The sequence below is a fragment of the Pongo abelii genome, chromosome 19 (genome assembly GCF_028885655.2).
Source record: "Pongo abelii isolate AG06213 chromosome 19, NHGRI_mPonAbe1-v2.0_pri, whole genome shotgun sequence".
In the NCBI taxonomy this organism is placed as follows: Eukaryota; Metazoa; Chordata; class Mammalia; order Primates; family Hominidae; genus Pongo; species Pongo abelii.
Window position 1 is genome coordinate 75,463,242 of NC_072004.2, and position 19,384 is coordinate 75,482,625.

General features: G+C 51.4%; 1 protein-coding gene and 1 long non-coding RNA gene across 13 annotated transcripts; one reads left to right on the forward strand and one right to left on the reverse strand.

The window, feature by feature from the left end:
• The first annotated feature begins 6,929 nt into the window (after window positions 1-6,929).
• On the forward strand, window positions 6,930-16,793 carry HEXIM2 (HEXIM P-TEFb complex subunit 2). 12 transcript variants are annotated; one of them, XM_054537132.2, is made up of 4 exons: window positions 7,591-7,701; window positions 9,507-9,616; window positions 15,347-15,519; window positions 15,782-16,793. In XM_054537132.2, the coding sequence occupies exons 3-4, from the start codon at window positions 15,358-15,360 to the stop codon at window positions 16,574-16,576; spliced, it is 957 nt and encodes a 318-aa protein (XP_054393107.2). In that variant the 5' UTR covers window positions 7,591-7,701; window positions 9,507-9,616; window positions 15,347-15,357; the 3' UTR covers window positions 16,577-16,793. The 12 variants fall into 12 exon arrangements, with proteins under 12 accessions (XP_009249914.3, XP_009249913.3, XP_054393107.2 ...); XM_054537130.2 differs by lacking the exon at window positions 7,591-7,701 and adding an exon at window positions 8,326-8,786; XM_054537131.2 differs by lacking the exon at window positions 7,591-7,701 and adding an exon at window positions 8,677-8,694.
• On the reverse strand, window positions 16,073-18,741 carry LOC134760572 (uncharacterized). Its single transcript, XR_010138332.1, has 2 exons — window positions 17,729-18,741; window positions 16,073-17,088 (listed from the first exon to the last, which is right to left on the reverse strand). It is a non-coding gene; the product is annotated as an uncharacterized LOC134760572 (long non-coding RNA).
• Window positions 18,742-19,384: the final 643 nt, after the last annotated feature.

Consider the following 19,384-nt stretch of genomic DNA (forward strand, 5'->3'; position numbering starts at 1 on the left):
GCTGGGATTACAGGTGCACGCCACTGCGCCTGGCTAATTTTTGTATTTTTAGTAGAGACGGGGTCTCGCCATGGTTGCCAGGCTGGTCTCGAACTCCTGACCTCAAGTGATCCACCCGTCTCAGCCTCCCAAAGTGTTGGGAATATAGGCATAAGCCACCACGTCCGGCTTTTTTTTTTTTGAGATGAGTCTTGCTCTGTTGCCTAGGCTGGAGTGCAGTGTCACGATCTGGACTTACTGCAACCTCCACTTCCCAGGCTAAAGCGATCCTCCCACCGCAGCCTCCCAAGTAGCTGGTACTTGCCACCACGCCTGGCCATTTTTTTTCCTTTTTTTTTTTTTTTGGAGAGACAGGGTTTCACCCTGTTGCACAGGCTGGTCTCAAACTCCTGGGCTCAAGCAATGCGCCCTCCTCGGCCTCCCAAAATTACAGTTGTGAGCCACCAAGCCCACCCTATTCCTAAACTTTTTTTTTTTTTTTTTTTTTAGGGATGGAGTCTTGCTCTGTCGCCCAGGCTGGAGTGCAGTGGCGTGATCTCGGCTCACTGCAAGTTCCGCCTCCCGGGTTCACGCCATTCTCCTGCCTCAGCCTCCCAAGTAGCTGGGACTACAGGCACCCGCCACCATGCCCGGCTAATTTTTTTGTATTTTTAGTAGAGACAGGGTTTCACCGTTGTTAGCCAGGATGATCTCGATCTCCTGACCTCGTGATCCACCTGCCTCGGCCTCCCAAAGTGCTGGGATGACGGGCGTGAGCCACCACACCCGGCCTCCTATTTCTACACTTTCTATTGAAACATTTAACTAGCATATTGCTCTCCTGGCAGAGAGAAGAATTACTTACCTATATTTTAATTAAAAAAAAAAAAAAAAAGGTTAGGCCGGGCGTGGTGGTTCATGCCTACAATCCCAGCACTTTGGGAGGCTGAGGTGGGTGGACCTCCTGAGGTCGGGAGTTAAGAGACCAGCCTGACCAATATGGAGAAACCTCATCTCTACTAAAATTACAAAATACAAAATTAGCCGGGCATGGTGGCGCATGCCTGTAATCCCAGCTACTCGGGAGGCTGAGGCAGGAGAATCACTTGAACCCGGGATGTGGAGTTTGCAGTGAGCCGAGATCGCCCCATTGCACTCCAGCCTGGGCAACAAGAGTGAAACTCAGCCTCAAAAAAAAAAAAAAGGCCGGGCGCAGTGGCTCACGCCTGTAATCCCAGCACTTTGGGAGGCCGAGGCAGGCAGATCACCTGAGGTCAGGAGTTCCAGACCAGCCTGGCCAACATGGTGAAACCCTGTCGCTACTAAAAATACAAAAATTGGCCAGGTGCAGTGGCTCACGCATATAATCCCAGCACTTTGGGAGGCCAAGGCGGGCGGATCACGAGGTCAGGAGATCGAGACCATCCTGGCTAACATGGTGAAACCCCGTCTCTACTAAAAATACAAAAAATTAGCTGGGTGTGGTGGCGGGCACCTTTAGTCCCAGCTACTCAGGAGGCTGAGGCAGGAGAATGGCGTGAACCCGGAAGGCGGAGCTTGCAGTGAGCGGAGATCACAGCACTGCACTCCAGCCTGGGCAACAGAGCAAGACTCCGTCTCAAAAACAAAAACAACAACAACAAAAAATTAGCTGGGCATGGTGGTGGGTGCCTGTAATCCCAGCTACTTGGGACGCTGAGGCAGGAGAATCACTTGAATCCGGGAGGCAAAGGTTGCAGTGAGCCAACATCACGCCACACTGCACTCCAGCCTAGGCGCAGAATAAGACTCTGTCTCAAAAAAAAAAAAAAAAAAAGCTTTTTTTTTTTTTTTTAAAGAATTGGGGTTTCAGCAGGCCCGGTGACTCACACCTGTAACCCTAGCACTTTGGAATGCCAAGGTGGGCAGAATGCTTGAGCTCAGTAGTTTGAGACCAGCCTGGGTAACATAGTGAAACCCTGACTCAAAAAAAAAAAAAAAGTTGAAAAAAAAAAAAGCTGGGGTCTCCCTCAGTTGCCCAAGCTAGACTGCAGTGGCACTATCATATCTCACTGCAGCCTCAAATTCCTGGGCTTGAGCGATCCTCCCACCTCAGGTTCCTGAGTAGCTGGGACTAAAGGTGGATACCAACGCACCCCGCTGATTTACCTATATTAAACAGGGGGCTTTGACGATAAATGATCCCCAAGCCCACTCTAGCCTTTCACTCAAGTCGTCTGTCAAGCATTTTAACTGAGCTGCTCAAAAGACCAGGCTTACAAATTAGCAATTTCAGTTTGTTCCCTTTTTCCTACTGGGGCCTAGGTATTCAATCAGGAAAAACTGCTTCTCAAACTGACACAGCTAGCTGGACAGCTTTTCTTAGAGCCCTCAGGAGACAGGGTCCTTCAGAGTTTTAGGAGAGAGAGCCAGGGAGTTCCAGATTGGTTTAGTTCTGAAAAATAGACTAAGTATCTCTAAAGAGGGGAAGCATAATAAAGATTAGACAGGCCAGGCGCAGTGTCTTCATGCCTGTAATCCTAACACTTTGGGAAGCTGAGGCAGGAGGGTCACTTGAGCTTAGGCACTTGAGACCAGCCTAGGCAACATAGTTACCAACACAGGCAACATAACCAGCCCTGTCTCTATTAAAAAGTAAATTTAGGCCAGGCATGGTGGCTCACGCCTGTAATCCCAGCACTTTGGGAGGCTGAGGCAGATGGATCACTTGAGGTCAAAAGTTCGAAACCAGCCTGGCCAACATGGCAAAATCCCGTCTCTATTAAAAATACAAAAATTAGCCAGGTATGGTGGCAGGTATCTGTAATCCCAGCTACTCGGGAGGCTGAGGCAGGACAATTGCTTGAACCTGGGAGGCAGAGGTTGCAGTGAGCCGAGATCGCGCCACCGTACTCCAGCCTGGGCAACAGAGCAAGACTTTGCTTGGAGAAATGTAAATAAATATACTCTGCCCTAATGACTGCAAAAGTTAGAGAAACCAAAGAGGGACTCCACAGACTTAAACAACAAAACCCACAACCAAATAGTCTACCTACTTAAGGGCTGGCTATATTTAGTCAAGCATTAGGTAATGCATCAGTTCTTCCCTTGATCACTTATACTCATAACAGCTAGCAACAAATATTCACAACAGTGTGGTGGAAAAGTTGGTTATAGTTAAAAAGTACTTGAACGTTAAGTACTTAAGTACACTTGAGTTTGTGGGGTTTCAAGGTTTGTTTTTTTGGAGGAAGTACTATTTCTCACATTTGCACATCACTGGAATAACAATTCCACTTTATTATTCTTTCTCAAGCAAAGTGTAAATGGTTGAGGTTAGAAATAAAAAGTTTTTTTTAAAAAAAAGAGAATGTTGCCAGCCACGGCGGCTCATGCCTGTAATCCCAGCACTTTGGGAGGCCGAGGTGGGCAGATCACCTGAGGTCAGGAGTTGGAGACCAGCCTGGCCAACATGGTGAAACCCCATCTCTACTAAAACTACAAAAATTGGCCAGGCACAGTGGCTCACGCCTGTAATCCCAGCACTTTGGGAGCCGAGGTGGGCAGATCACAAGGTCAAGAGATCGAGACCATCCTGGCCAATATGGTAAAACTCCGTCTCTACTAAAAATACATAAAAAAATTAGCTAGGCATGGTGGCGCCCACCTGTAGTCCCAGCTACTCGGGAGGCTGAGGCAGGAGAATCGCTTGAACCCAGGAAGCGGAGGTTGCAGTGAGCTGAGACTGCGCCACTGCACTCCGTCTCAAAAACAAACAAACAAACAAAAAAAAACTACAAAAATTAGCCGATGTCATGGTGGGCGCCTATAATCCCAGCTACTTGGGAGGCTGAGGCAGGGATAATTGCTTGAACCCGGGAGGCAGAGGTTGCGGCAAGCTGAGATCGTGCCACTGCACTCCAGCCTGGGCAACAGAGCTAGACTCCATCTCAAAAATAAAAAAAAAAAAAGAATGTCAAATTCAGTCCCTAAACACCATGGGAACTGCTGACCAAAGGATAAAAGTCATACTTTGCAACTGGAGCAAAATATATGGTCCAGGAGGCAAAGTTTCAATCTTTGGTCAAATTTTTGCCAAAAAAGATCAAGAACAGGATGTTGGGGCCTAAACACAGGAGCATAAAAAATTAATTAACTGGCCACACACCGTGGCTCACGCCTGCAATCCTAGCACACTGGGAGGCCAAGGTGGGCGGATCACCTGAGGTCAGGAATTGGAGACCAGCCTGGCCAACATGGTAAAACCCCGTCTCTACTAAAAATACAAATACAGGCCGGGCATGGTGGCTTATTGACTGTAATCCCGCACTTTGGGAGAAGGAGGCGGATCACCTGAGGTTGGGAGTTCAAGACAGCCTGACCAACATGGAGAAACCCCATCTCTACTAAAAATACAAAACTAGCCGTGCATGGGTGGCGCATGCCTATAGTCCCAGCTCCTCGGGAGGCTGAGGCAGGAGAATCGCTTGAACCCAGGAGGTGGAGGTTGTGGTGAGCCGAGATCACGCCATCGCGCTCCAGCCTTGGCAACTAGGCGAAACTCCGTCTCAAAAAAAAAAATAATAATAAAATACAAAAATTAGCCAGGCATGGTGGCAAGTGCCTGTAATCCTAGCTACGTGGAAGGCTGAGGCAGGAGAATCGCTTAAACCTGGGAGGTGGAGGTTGCAGTGGGCGGAAATCACGCCACTGCACTCCAGCCTGGGAGACAGAGCAAGATACCATCTCAAAAGAAAAGAAAAAAAATTGATTAACTGTGGAAACCAAACAGAAGCAACCATCTTCATCCCGAAGAGGGGGAATTACTGTAAAGAATCACTCCTTTTCTGCAATTATACAGGCAGTAGGGGAAAAAAAAAACAACTCCTACCTCTGTCAACGAATCCTACTCACACATAGTCACTGATCCCTAGGACTTGGCCATCAGGCAAAATGAGTGTCCAGGACTTCACAGCCACAACCAGTGGGCACCCTGAGAGACTGATCCTCATTCAGCCTACTTGGATGGCTCTTTTGTGATGCTGTGGACAACTAAGGCCACACTTTGGTAAGGCAGGCTTTCCAACTGCCCCAGTGATCTATGAAGCATTCCTTGTGAAGTTCTCATATAACAAAGTTACAGGGAATAGGTGTTTACATAGCGACTTAAGACTAGTTACTCTTGTAGGTATTTATGAGGGAGACAGAACTGATACCATTTTCAAATGAACATAGAGTTTGTAGAATTTGTCATAAAAGCATAATGCAACTCATCTGAGAGGGGAGAGCTGAAGAGGAAGTTGAAAGTCTGGTTGAACAGTAGATGAACAACAGACTAAGCAGCAAAATGACCAGTTTGGCCTCATCATCAGTATTTGGCCTCTGGCCAAGTCGGCCAAGTCAACCAAGTCAAGGGCAGCACACACAGAAACAGAGCTTGGAGTTCCTAATTTTCAGTCCTTCAGTCCTGTGTTTTCCTTAGATAACCAGGAGGCCATTAATAAGCCGGTTTTATTCCCAATTTTTCTTTTCTTTTTTTTTTTTTTTGAGACAAGAGTCTTGCTCTGTCACCCAGGCTGGAGTGCAGTGGTGCGATCTCAGCTTACTGCAACCTCCACCCCCGGGGTTCAAGCAATTCTCCTGCCTCAGCCTCCCAAGTAGCTAGGACTACAGGCGCGCACCACCACACTCAGCTAATTTTTGTATTTTTAGTAGAGGTGGGGTCTCACCATGTCTGCCAGGACGGTCTCAATCTCTTGACCTCGTGATCTGCCCGCCTTGGCCTCCCAAAGTGCTGGGATTACAGGCGTGAGCCACTGTGCCCGGCCTATTCCCAATTTTTCTTAGCAAAGAATGGAAAAGCTTGTGGGTCAACCTTAAGGATAGTAAGTTTCATTTACAAATGAGTAACAAATGTCTGCTGCTGGTACAGTATTTGCCACTCAGTAGCATCCAAAAGTTTCACTAGATTACTTCATAATGGAGGATGAATCCCAAGTGTCTAGGATCCTCCCCCATTAAATTCTTGACAGAAGACCCACAAAGATCATCTTTAAAAGCCTTTTCTGCTCCTATGACTGTTTAAGTCCTACCAAGTTAGTTAGCTTTTTTAAACTCACATCTCTTGATCAGTGTAGAGCCAACATGTCATATGTAGGTAAAAAATCAACCCACAGTAGGCATCAAGTGTACTGAAGCTTCAGTTAGGAGTAAGTGGTTCCAGTTTTGGATTGAGGACCCTAGTCAATGATGATCCTATTTTGTAATCCAGTTGTAAGACATCTGGGGAGTAGAGGGAAAAAAGTTAATGCTATGGAGTTGTCACTCCAACTGAAGAAAAATTATTAATAGGAGGAACAGAACTTCAGTTCTGGAAAACTTTTTTTTTTTTTTTTTTTTTTGAGACGGAGTCTTACTCTGTCACCCAGGCTGGAGTGCAACGGTGAGAGGCTCATGGCAAACTCTGCCTCCCGGGTTCAAGCGATTCTCCTGCCTCAGCCTCCCGAGTAGCTGGGATTACAGGCACACACCACCATACCCGGCTAATTTTGTATTTTTAGTAGAGAAGGGGCTTCACCATGTTGGCCAGGTTGGTCTCAAACTCCTGACTTCAAGTGATCCACCCACCTCCACCTCCCAAAGGGCTGGGATTACAGGCGTGAGCCACCGCGCCGGGCCAAGTTCTGGAAAACTTTTAGTAAGGCTGAAGGCTTAGGCATGTTTTGACCATTTGTAACTGATAATGAGACTCATCACAAGGTACCCACAAAATTCACTACCAGTCACGCTGCTACGTCAAAGCCTCTCCTACTTCAGCACCTACCTAGGCATAATTTTAACTGACATTTTAGCAATCAAACTTTTATTTGAAGATATCCTTGAGCCACAAATCTCTCTGGATTTAGATTTCAAGCAGTAGGAAATAAGATGATTTAACCTGCAATTCAATAAAAGAACTTCACATCAAATTTCAATCTTTAAGAAGCTGCTACAGCTATAATGTAAGGTTAAGAGTTTATTCTTTCAAAGCAGTTCTCCTCATCTCTTAAACGCTATACATATGAAGTAGATAAAAACTGCAGTTTCTATTTTGGTAGCATTTAGGATCTACAAAAGTGATCCTTCAATTACTTGGAATTTCAAAAAATAGAGGTTACCTAGTAACAATGCACCAGTAGAACACAAAATACTCTGATTTTGTTTAGTCTGTGGGAAAAGAAAAATCTTTAAACTGGAAAGATTTTGTAATCTTACAAAGATTACATTGGAATTGGAATTACTGTAGTTCGTTTTTCCCTCTAGGAGGGCAGCCATTTCTCTAAAAGTTTTGTAAAAGTTAAGACTCGGATTTCAAAATGCAAGCAGATGTTGAAGAAGCATACGAAATGGGCAACTCCATTTCTATTTCGGAGCCGCAGGGACTCCGACTTTGTGCCCCAACCCTGTAAAGGGCAAAACCTCATCCCTTCGGTGTAAACTTTCAAGAGAAGTGGGGCAGCACACTTTAGGCGTTTCACCAAGAGGCTGGCGACATGCTAGGTCAGGTTGTCCGGAGAATCGGGGCTGAATGGGAGAGAACTTGAGGGCAAGCGCCTCAGAGACCTTCAGGCACCGAGCTCGTGAAGGTTTCCACGTGCCCCTCTCTAGCTGGTCCCAGGGGGAATTAGTGGTTGCTACAGTAGTTTAAGAGGGCCGTGGTTTTTCACACCCCGGGCGGCGAGATGGCGCTTTGGTGTAAGCGAGGTAAGGTGGGTGCACTGGGATCTCCGCTCTCGGAGCCTCCAGCTGACTGCCACGCCGACTTGTGGCCAGACCTGCGACCTCCGCCCTCCCCCGCGGCGCCAGCCTCTGGAATCTGGCGTCGCCCCCACCTCTCCAGTCGAAGTGGGAGTCCCTCTGTGCAGGGCCTCGCCGCCATACCCAGGCCGAATGGGGGTGGGGAGGGAAGTTGGCAGAGCTCGGCCTCAGGATCCGCGCCCCTGTGGAAGGACGGCAGAGGGGGGCCGTTTCACCAGCCTTTCCCCTGCTGGGGTCTCGGGAAACACGCGGTAATTACCGAAGAACCCCGCACTCTGTGAGAGGCGAGGCTGCGGGGCTGCCGGGACGGTTTGAGGACCGGGCTCGGCCGGGGAGACTCCAACCTTCACCCTCCCTGGCCCCCGGTCCCACTTCCCGCCGTCTCCCGGCGCCGCCACTTCAGGCAGCCCACTCGGCCCGGCCTCTCCCCGCGCCCGGACCACCCCCCACGGGGTGCTCTCACTGCGCAGCGAGTCCCTCCGCTGCCTCCTCCCAGCCCAAAATGGCGGCGATGGCCGCCGATCTTCTCGTCGCCTTCCTCAAAGGCCAAGGATCCCTCCGCGCCTACTGCCCCGCCCATCTTAGCCGGATCTATTTTCTGCCCCGTAAAGATTAACGCCATCAATGAACTCTTTAATTGAGTTCGGAGAAGGCGGGTCCAGTTTTGCTCCCTCACAGCTAATCGTTGCCAAAAGCGAGAATATTGGCAGAAGGCTTGACCAATCAAAGAAGGCAGCGATGCGCGCGCGGTTTACCCCCGCGCAAGGGTAGATGGGTTTTGGAGTCTCGGGTGTGGTTGTTGACGTTACAGGCGCTTGGATCGCTTTTCAGGCTAGAAGAACTACAATCCCCAGCCGGCACCGCGCATCCAAGCTCTCTCCTCCCCCCATCTTAGTGGCCTGAGCGGCTTGACCAGAGCTGCTGCAACTGCAGCGAGAGGTAGGGCTCAGGCGTTGGGAATTGCACCGACAGGCAGTCGCACAGAAAGACACACAGATGTAGTGGTGTGTATAGCCCTTGACAGCGAATAGGTCAGTTCCACCTTTGTAAAACCTCTTTCCATGACTATCTTCCCTCTTCCAAGAAATCCATCCTTATCCCAGTTGGGTTTCCCTCCCAGCTGCATGTAGCGCAAAGACCTCTTTCCCCTTTCCCCTGTTTCCCTTTCTGAGAGGAAGGAGGGAGGCAGGCCAGGACCTTAGAGGAAAAGGCCTCAGCACTAGGCTGGCCCAGGTCCCAGCTGTGCTTCTGGCCTTTGGAGCCCAGCTTGGGGAGAAAGTTGGGGGTGCAGGGCTGCATCAAGATTGGGGCCCCTGGAGACAGTGGGGAAGGACTCCTGAGCTTGCTCCATGTTCTCCCGTGGCAGCAGCAGCCCCGCTGCACTCCCAGCCTCCCCAGGCAGTCCTCCTTTTCCCCTTTGGTGGTTGGGGAAACAAAACTTACACCTGGCTTACTGGCTGCCAGCCTGGGCCTCGGTGACTTCCAGGAGGACAGTACGGGACATGAGTCCTGGTGAGGGACCCGAGGAGCAGGACAGGGAAGACGGCCCCTGAATCCCATTTGGCCCCTTGCTGGCTGGAGGTGTGAAAACCAGCGGTGGAGGCAGCCTTCGGGGCCTGCATTTGAGAATAAGGGTATGAAGGGCTGGGGTACAAAATGGCTGCCACTGCCTGGGCAAACAATTCTGGGCAGCCAGAGTATTCGTGAGAACGTTCCTTCAGAATTTAGGTTTCTGTTGTTGTTCAAAGCAGGTGTCACTAGTTCCAGGCGTCTGCTGAAAGATTTGGAACGGAAGATGATGGCCGCTCCGAACCAGACCGTCTGTAATGCAGAGTCACCAGTGGCCCTGGAGGAGGCCAAGGTAAGTCCCTGCCCTCCTGCCCACCCGAGTACCCCGAGCATGGGTCCCACAGCTGAGATCCAAACTTCTTGTCTCAGATGTGTTGGTAGATTTGGAAAACCAATATTTTGACGAGTCCGTACTATGCACTAGGCAATAGGCCGGAATCCCAGTCTATGCTAGCTTATGAAATCTTAGTAACTGGCCGGGTGCGGTGGCTCACACCTGTAATCCCAGCACTTTGGGAGGCCTAGGTGGGTGGATCACCTGAGGTCAGGAGTTCGAGACCAGCCTGACCAACATGGCGAAACCCTGTCTGTACTGAAAATGCAATATTAGCCTGGCATAGTGGTGGCACATGCCTGTGATCCCAGCTACTTGGGAGGTTGAGGCAGGAGAATCGCTTGAACTCAGGGGGCAGAGGTTGCAGTGAGCCAAGATCTCGCAATTGCACTCCAGCCTGGACGTCAGAGCGAGACTCCGTCTCAAAAAAAAAAAAAAATCCTAGTAACCCTTTCAGGTACGAATTATTTCCAATTCCCAGAAGCTAAGGTTCTGAGACCTGAAATACCTGTTCCAGAATCATGCTGTCTACAAGCAACAGACCCAGGGTTTAAACTTAGGGCCTCTGACAACAGAACATTGCCTTGACCTCAAGTCCAAAGAGGGCATGGAGGGACTGGGTTGAACATTTACATTTTGTCCAGGCTAAGAACTAAGTCTGAAGCAGGAAGAAGAGTTTTTGGTTTGTAATTTGGAATGGACCCAGGCAGGCAATTCACTTGAGACCAGGAGTTCAAGACCAGCCTGGCCAACATGGTGAAACCTCATCTCTACTAAAAATACAAAAATTAGCTGGGCATGGTGGTATATGCCTGTAATACCAGCTACTCAGGAGGCTGATGCACGAGAATCACTTGAACCCGGGATGCAGAGGTTGCAGTGAGCTGAGATCACACCACTGCACTTTAGCCTGGGTGACAGAGTGACACTCCATCTCAAAAAAGAAACAAAAACAAAAACAGGCTAGGTGCAGTGGCTCACGCCTGTAATCCTAGCACTTTTGGAGGCTGAGGCGGGTGGATCACCTGAGGTCAAGAGTTCGAGACCAGCCTGGCCAACATGGTGAAACTCTGTCTCTACTAAAAATACAAAAATTAGATGGGCGTAATGACAGGCGGCTGTAATCCCAGCAACTCAGGAGGCTGAAGCAGGAGAATCACTTGAACTCGTGAGGCAGAGATTGCAGTGAGCTGAGATTGCGCCATTGCACTCTAGCGTGGGCAACAAGAGCAAAACTCTCTCAAAAAAAAAAAAAAAAAGCTCTCTCAAAAAAAAAAAAAAAAAAAAGCTAGAAGCTGGGTGCAGTGGCTCACGCCTGTAATCCCAGCACTTTGGGAGGCCGAGGTGGGCAGACACCTGAGGTCAGGAGTTCGAGACCAGCCTGACCAACATGGAGAAACCCCATCTCTACTAAAAATACAAAATTAGCCAGGCGGGGTGGCACATTTCTATAATCCCAGCTAGTTGGGAGGCTGAGGCAGGAGAATCGCTTGAAACTGGGAGGCAGAGGTTGCAGTGAGCTGAGATCACACGCCCCTGCACTCCAGCCTGGGCAACAGAGCGAGACTCTGTCTCAAAAAAAAAAAAAAAAAAACCCTGAAATTAGCCTGGCGTGGTGGTGCATGCCTGTAATCCCAGCTGCTTGGGAGGCTGAGGCATGATAATCACTTGAACCCAGGAGGCAGAGGTTGCACTGAGCTGAGATAACGCCATTGCACTCCAGCCTGGGTGACAAAGTCAGACTTTCTCAAAAATAATAATAATTTGTAATGGAGGTGGGGGTAGGATATAACCCACGAAAGAGGAGAGAGAAAGATTATATCAGGCCCTCAGAGGATGGCACTTCCCAACCTGGCAACAGGAACCCATGCTTGTTCAGCCCGTATTCTCTCACTACCTGCCCTTACCCATTCTTCCTTAGTCCATGACTCCCTATAGATGAGCAGGGGGCTTAGGACAGGGGTCAGAGAGCTTCTGACCCACCCTGCCTAGCCTATTCCGTGTTTTCTGGATTGACTGAATTCAGAATTCATGACGTGTCAGGGCTACAATGTTCAGCCAGGTCACACAGCTTATCTACAGTAGCGGACATGGTGATAGAGGGCCAAGTCTTCAGGAGGGAGGCAGCAGGTAAGGCTAGGGGGCTGGGCTCGCTTGGGTGAGGGTGGAGGATCAACAGGGCACTTTTACTGAGGGCTGGGAGCATGTGACTGATTGTGCACACCAACAAGCCACCATGCCTTGGCGTCCCAGTGGCCTTGCCTGTCCCAGGTGGGGCAACAGCTCTGTCTCATTTGGCCCAAGCCACTGGTGGAGACAAGGGCTATTGCTTATATTTGGTGATCTCCCTGCAGGTGAAGTAACACAACAAACTCCACATACATACATACCCCACACACATACACACCCTGACATACCTCCTTTTCCCTGAAATTCTCTTCAGAGTCTGCAAAACACACATGACATATGCCTGGCTCTTAAGGGCCGCGCATACACCACATTCCTCAGTACACACCCTGTGTGCATGGACCATGCTCACATGTCTCTGAGCTGCGTTGCATATTATTCAACAACATACCAGTGGTAGTGGTTATTATTAGAAATTGCCCAAACCACAAACTTAGAGCAATTCATTTCCCATCTCCCACACCCAGTACTCCCACCCTTCCTACAACAGAGATAAACAGATGCCCTGAACATACACTCTCTTGACAGCCTTTCTACCTCTTAGATAAGTTCTGGAACTCTCTCACTGCAGACTGGAGGCTGACCCTCCCTCTCCTTGGAGAGGATCTCTTTCCTGCCATTCATATTGGAGAGTGATACCACCTACCAGCTTCTGCCTGGAATAAATATGATCCATCATTTTATTTTATTTTATTATTTAATTTAATTTAATTATTTTATTTTATTTTTTGAGACAGAGTCTTACTCTGTTGCCCAGGCTGGAGTGCAGTGGCGTGATCTCGCCTCACTGCAACCTCTGCCTCCCAGGTTCAAGCGATTCTCCTACCTCAGCCTCCCGAGTAGCTGGGATTACAGGTGCATGCCACCACGCCCGGCCAATTTTTTTGTATTTTTAGTAGAGATGGGGTTTGGCCATGTTGGCCAGGCTGGTCTCAAACTCCTGAACTCAGGTGATCTACCAGCCTTGGCCTCCCAAAGTGCTGGGATTACAGGCATGAGCCACCACGCCCGGCCCACTGCATCTTCTTTATGCCAGAAGGATAGAGAAGGGGAGTCTTTTTTTTTTTTTTTTTTTTTTTTTTTGAGACTCCAGCTCTGTCACTCAGGCTGGAGTGCAGTGGCGCGATCACAGCTCACTGCAGCCTCAACCTTCTGGGCTCAAGTGATCCTCCCACTTCAGCCTCCCAAGTAGCTGGGATTACAGGTGCTCACCACCATGCTTGGCTAATTTTTTGTAATTTTTGGTAGAGATGGGGTTTCGCCATGTTGCCCAGGCTGGTCTTGAACTCCTGGGCTTGAGCAATCCACCCTCCTTGGCCTCCCAAAGTGCTAGGATTACCAGCATGAGCCACTACACCCGGCCGTAAGTCTTATTTCCCAATATCTTTTGGATCTCCCTATCCTATAAGCTTTAGTCCACTTAACAGATATTTACTGAGCACTGCCCTTGTGCTGTGCATAGGAATATAGTGGTGACTTGGACAGACAGACAAGATGCGTTCTCACATGAGGAAGACAGATGTTAAATGGCCATATGCTAAACGCTATGTGCTAACTGTGTGACGTGATAGAATCACTAGGGAGGGGAGATGGGGGATTCTACTTTAGGTAGGGTGGTCAAGGAGGGGCTCCCTGAGGAAGTGACATTGGAACTAAGCTCTAAAAGATGAAAACAGGTGGCTGGCGGTGGTGGCTCACGCCTGTAATCCAAGTACTTTGGGAGGCCGAGGCAGGTGGATCACTTGATGTCAGGAGTTTGAGACCAGCCTGGCCAACATGGTGAAACCCCATCTCTACTAAAAATACAAAAAATTAGCTGGGCATGGTAGTGGGCGCCTGTGATCCCAGCTACTCTGGAGGCTGAGGCAGGAGAATTGCTTGAACCTGGGAGGTGGAGGTTGCAGTGAGCCGAGGTCGGGCCACTGCACTCCAGCCTGGGCGACAGAGCGAGACTCCGTCTCAAAAAAAAAAAAAAAAAAAAAAAAGCCCAGGTGCAGTGGCTCATGCCTATAATCCCAGCACTTTGGGAGGCCAAGGTGGGCAGATTACTTGAGGTCAGGAGTTCCAGACCAGCCTGGCCAACACGGTGAAACCCCATCTGTACTAAAAATACTAAAATTAGCCTGGCATGGTGGTGCATGCCTGTAGTCCCAGCTACTCAGGAGGCTGAGGCAGGAGAATCGCTTGAACCCGGGAGGCGGAGGTTGCAGTGAGCCTAGATGGCACCACTGCACTCCAGCCTGGGCAACAGAGCGAGACTCTCACACACACACACAAAAAGATGAAAAAAAAGCCATGCAAATGGCTGGAAGCAGGATCAGCTGCATAATTTGTGGGGCCCAGTGCAAAAGGGCACCGTATTCAAAAATTATTAAAAAGTTAAAGACAGTGGCCAGGTGTGGTGGCGCATGCCTGTAGATCCACTTACTTGAGAGGCTAAGGCAGGAGGATTGCTTGAGTCCTGGAGTTTGAGGCTGCAGGGAGTTATTGCACCACTGCATTCTTGCCTGGGCAACAGAGTAAGACCCTGTCTCTAAAAATAAGAGTCTTTTTTGTTTGTTTGTTTGTTTCGAGATGGAGTCTCACTCTGTCGCCCAGGCTGAAGTGCAGTGGCGCGATCTCAGCTCACTGCAAGCTCCACGTCCCGGCTAGCTGGGACTATAGGCGCCCGCCATCACACCCGGCTAATTTTTTTGTATTTTTAGTAGAGATGGGGTTTCACCGCGTTAACTAGGATAGTCTCGATCTCCTGACCTTGTGATCCACCCATCTTGGCCTCCCAAAGTGCTGGGATTACAGGTGTGAGCCACCCTGCCCAGGCTGTTTGTTTGTTTTTGAGATGGAGTCTCGCTCTGTCACCCAGGCTGGAGTGCAGTGGTGCAATCTTGGCCCACTGCAACTTCCACCGCCCATATTCTCCAGCCTCAGCCTCCCGCGTAGCTGGGATCACAGGCACGCGCCACTACGCCCGGCTCATTTTTGTATTTTTCGTAGACATAGGGTTTCACCATGTTGGCCAGCCTAGTCTCGAACTCCTGACCTTAGGTGATCCGCCCACCTCAGCCTCCCAAAGTGCTGAGATTACAGGTGTGAGCCACTGCGCAAGGCCTAAAATAAGTTTTTTTAGGCTCAGCGTGGTGGCTCAGGCCTGTAATCCCAGCACTTTGGGAGGCTGAGGCGGGTGGATCACTTGAGGTCAGGAGTTTAAGACTAGGCTGGCCAACATGGTGAAACCCTGCCTCTACTAAAAATACAAAAAATTAGCCAGGCATGGTGGCACGTGCCTGTGATCCCAGCTACACGGGAGGCTGAGGCTGGAGAATTCCGGAGGCAGAGGTTACAGTGAGCCGAGATTGTGCCACTGCACTCCAGCCTGGGTGACAGAGCGAGACTCCGTCTCAAAAAATGAAATAAAATAAAAATAAGGGGTTTTTTTTGAATAATATGTTTAAGACAAGGACAGCATGAAGCCAGGTGTGGGGCCTCTGTGGGACTTCACAGGTCACCTGCCCATGAAGCCAGCTGTGTTTGAAAGTCAGGTTTTCTGGGAAGAGCCGGTGCCATTTGGGCTTCTGATCAAGCGAATGCATCAAGATCCATCTTCTATCCCAGTTTTCTTCTTCTCCTACTTTACTCATTTGGACAGTATTTATGGAACTCCTCCTCAGTGCCAGGTATTATTCTAGGCATTGAAATTGCAGAGTGAAACACACAGGCAAAATTCCTGCTCTCACCATGAGTTTACTTGGGGAAGGTTGGGGGACAGATAGTAGACAGGTCACTTTGTAAACAAATGGTTGCAAAAGGTTGAGGGGCTAAGAGTGACCAAGTTAGCTGAGTGTGGGAAGGTTGGCTTCAGGCTGGGTAGAGAGGGAAGGGTTCCACCTCCAAGGACAGGCTGTCTGATCCATCCTTCTTCCTCCTCCCTCTCTTTAGACCTCTGATGCCCCAGGGAGCCCCCAAACACCCCCTGAGCCTCATGACTCTGGTGGTTCCCTGCCCCTGACACCGCGGATGGAGAGCCACTCAGAGGATGAAGATCTTGCTGGGGCTGTCGGTGGCTTGGGCTGGAACAGTAGGAGTCCCCGGACCCAGAGCCCAGGGGGCTGCTCAGCAGAGGCTGTGCTGGCCCGGAAGAAACACCGTCGGCGGCCGTCGAAGCGCAAAAGGCACTGGCGACCCTACCTGGAGCTGAGCTGGGCTGAGAAACAACAGCGGGATGAGAGGCAAAGCCAGAGGGCCTCACGGGTCCGCGAGGAGATGTTCGCCAAAGGCCAGCCCGTGGCCCCCTACAACACCACCCAGTTCCTAATGAATGACAGAGACCCGGAGGAGCCCAACTTGGATGTGCCCCATGGTATCTCCCACCCAGGTTCCAGTGGGGAGAGTGAGGCCGGGGACAGTGATGGGCGGGGCCGAGCGCACGGTGAGTTCCAGCGGAAGGACTTCTCTGAGACTTACGAGCGCTTCCACACCGAGAGCCTGCAGGGCCGCAGCAAGCAGGAGCTGGTGCGAGACTACCTGGAGCTGGAGAAGCGGCTGTCGCAGGCGGAGGAGGAGACTAGGAGGCTGCAGCAGCTGCAGGCGTGCACCGGCCAGCAGTCCTGCCGCCAGGTGGAGGAGCTGGCTGCCGAGGTGGAGAGGCTCCGGACGGAAAACCAGCGGCTTCGTCAGGAGAATCAGATGTGGAACCGAGAGGGCTGCCGCTGTGATGAGGAGCCGGGTACCTAGGGGGTGCCTCCCAGCCTGGTGGACCCGAGATGAAGGTCCCATTTCGTGCACACTCAGGCCCAGCTGGGTCTCAAGGAGGCAGGTGGCCACCGTCAACACCCTGTGCCCCCTGAGAACAGCTAAATCGGTTCAGACTCCCACCTCACCGTTTCCATAGTTGGCTCTTTTGTGTCACCTACCCTTTACAGAGAAATTAAATGGCCTTGGTGGGACCAGATGGGAGTGTCTAGGATTGATTTCACTAGGGCTGTCGTGAGAACCAAAACATTTGCCCCAGAGAGGTCTGAGTGGGGTCCCAGTCCCTGCTGCCCCAAGCCTGGCAGGACAGCAGACCTCTGGATGGGGACCTCCCAAGGTCTCCAGGATACCTGAATCCTGCTCTGTGGGTGTTGGAGCAATCAGACTGCACAGAAGGTTTTCTAGGTGGGAGGGAGTTCAGTCAGGAGCCCCCAGTTCTGGCCAGAAACTGACGCTCAAGATACCAGATCTCTGTGAGGAGCTGTGAGCTTTCCCTGGAGGAGAGAATGGGGGTTTTCGGAGAAGACCCAGGCCCAGGGGTTCCTTCAGAGTTTGCTCCTGAGCTCCCTGTATTCTCCCCACAGTTTAAAGGCTGGACTAGACGGGTTCTGGGTGCCTTGTGCCTCCTTGTTCTTGACAACCCCCAACCTTAACCCCTCTCTGCAGGGGGTTGGGCCTGAGGTTAGTCATCATGTGTTTGTGTTTGTCCCTTACCTCCCAAGGGTACTAAGGGAGGCGCTCTCCTGGTGGAAAATAAAGTCAAGAGACAGAGGGGGACAGCGCATGGATCCCCAGCAGAGCAGAGCAGAGCAGCCTGGCTCTCCTGGTGCCTGCCATGTGTCTGTGTGTCCTGCTCCTCTCAGCCTCATCATGTGGGTGTGAATTCTCTCTGCAGTGTGTGAGGTCCTCGCCTGTCTACATCAGAGAGAGCTGGGTCAGCCTGGGTAACACAGATACCACCAGCCAGCATCAGGCTCTCAGACAAGCTCACCCACCCCCTCACACTCAGACCCACCCTTCCCCAGACACCCTGTCTCTTCCATCCCCTCCTGGTTCCCTTGCAGGCTGGTGTTGGGTGTCAGGCAGCAATGAACATGGACAATTAGTGGTGGCGGAGGAAATTAGTCAACTCACCAGTGAGCCAGTGCTGGCTGTGCCACCAGGCAAGGGGAGGGGCAGAGGCCTGGCTGCCCAGTCTGGCTTCTCTTCCAGGCCCTCATCTTGACAGGCCACATTGGGCAAGATGAGGCTCGGCCCAGGAGCTGCTGGTGATGGAAATGTTGATGAAATCTTGTGTGTTGCCAGGACAACTTTCATTTCTATCCTGCCACACCCAGGCCTGGCCAGAGCCTCCTACAATGAAACACAGAACAGATTCTAGGAACGCATGGGTTTCAAGAGAAAGCAAAATCCCATCCTGGGAGACCTGCCCCTGGAACCCTGGGTTCTCAAGACAGCTCAGTCAGGAAGGGCAGCAGGAATGATCATCCCCACTTTGCAGACGGGAAACCGGAGGCTTAGCGAGGAAGTGGCATTTTGGATTCCAGGAGAGCCTCTGGAGGCCTGCCTGCCCCTGTGGGGTGCTAGCCTGGGACCCAGAGGCCCCTTGGCATTTGCTGGCAGCCTCCCAGCTGCATTCCTCAGCATGGAGCCCGAGGGAGAGAGGAGGCCCGGGACAAAGGTGGACAAAGGTTGTTTACCCGGAGGTGCCTCTGTGTGTGTGTGTCTAGGAGGTGAGAAAAGATTCCAAAGGGCTGCTGGAGTGTCGGCGGAGGGGTGTGGGTGAGGGTGCTGGGGGCGCATTGTGGGCTGGTCATGCCAGGGAGGGGCAGGTGAAGAGTTTGGCCCTTCTTGGCCCAGAAGCTGAGGAGCCTGGAGGCAGGAAAGCTGCCAGCTGCTCCTCCAACATCCCCCTTACACATAAAAGGCTGAAGGACGCAAACAGGGCAGCACCTCGGTGGGTTAATTCCCACACCCCCACCTCACCCCGCTGGAGGGCGGGTGGGGCAAGGAGAGAACAAAGGAGAGGATGCTAGCCAGGCGTGTGGGAGGGCCTGAACCCAAATGGGAGGGGTCCGTGAAAAGGGTCCCTGTCCGCCCCTCCCCCCGTCTGGCTCCCTCATTCCTGGGTAAAGGGTGTGCAGAGAGGAGATCGTCCTGGGGCCAGAGCTGGGGCTTAGCATTGGAGAGAACCGGCTCAGCTGTGGGTGGGAGCCAGGCCTGGGTCCCTCGGTGCCCCACCCCCTTCGCTGCTTCCAGTTGTTCCCACACCTGCTGCTTGGTCTTGAAGCCTGGGCCTCCACTCCGCCTACTGCAATGGTGGAAGCTCCAGTTTACAAGACACCCCCACCCCCACATCACACGCCCTAGCTGGGGAAGTTGGGCTTGGACACAGCCTCCCTGGGCCTTTCCAGAGCTGCCCTCACACCCTGTGCTTTCTGGGACCCTCTTGGTCAACTGGGCTGGGGGAGGGAAGCGCAGAGAACATATGTTTCACGGGAGTGACCGTTGAAGCCTCCCACCACCCCTGCCCAGCCTGTCTTAGGATCCCTCTTTCTTCCCCGGCAGGAACTGCCTGACCCCAGGTGGAAACTCCTGTGCCCAGTGGACAGACCCTGCCTGCAATAGGATTAGGGAATGAGGGAGAGGGGTGGGCAGAGATTGGTGGGCTGGGGCAGGAGGAAGCTGCCAGGGAGTGGAGGAGGGGGTCCAAAGGGAAGTAACGGTATTGGGGGGAAAGGTGGCCAGGTCCCATTGCCCTTGTTGGGAACAGGCAAGTGTGGCACTGGC

Bases quoted from the DNA above. Each gene is read 5' to 3' on its own strand.
- HEXIM2 (XM_054537132.2), top strand. From the start codon at position 15,358: ATGAAGCCAGCTGTGTTTGAAAGTCAGGTTTTCTGGGAAGAGCCGGTG. The intron at 15,520-15,781 runs GTATTATTCTAG...CCCTCTCTTTAG, and splicing joins GAACTCCTCCTCAGTGCCAG to ACCTCTGATGCCCCAGGGAG.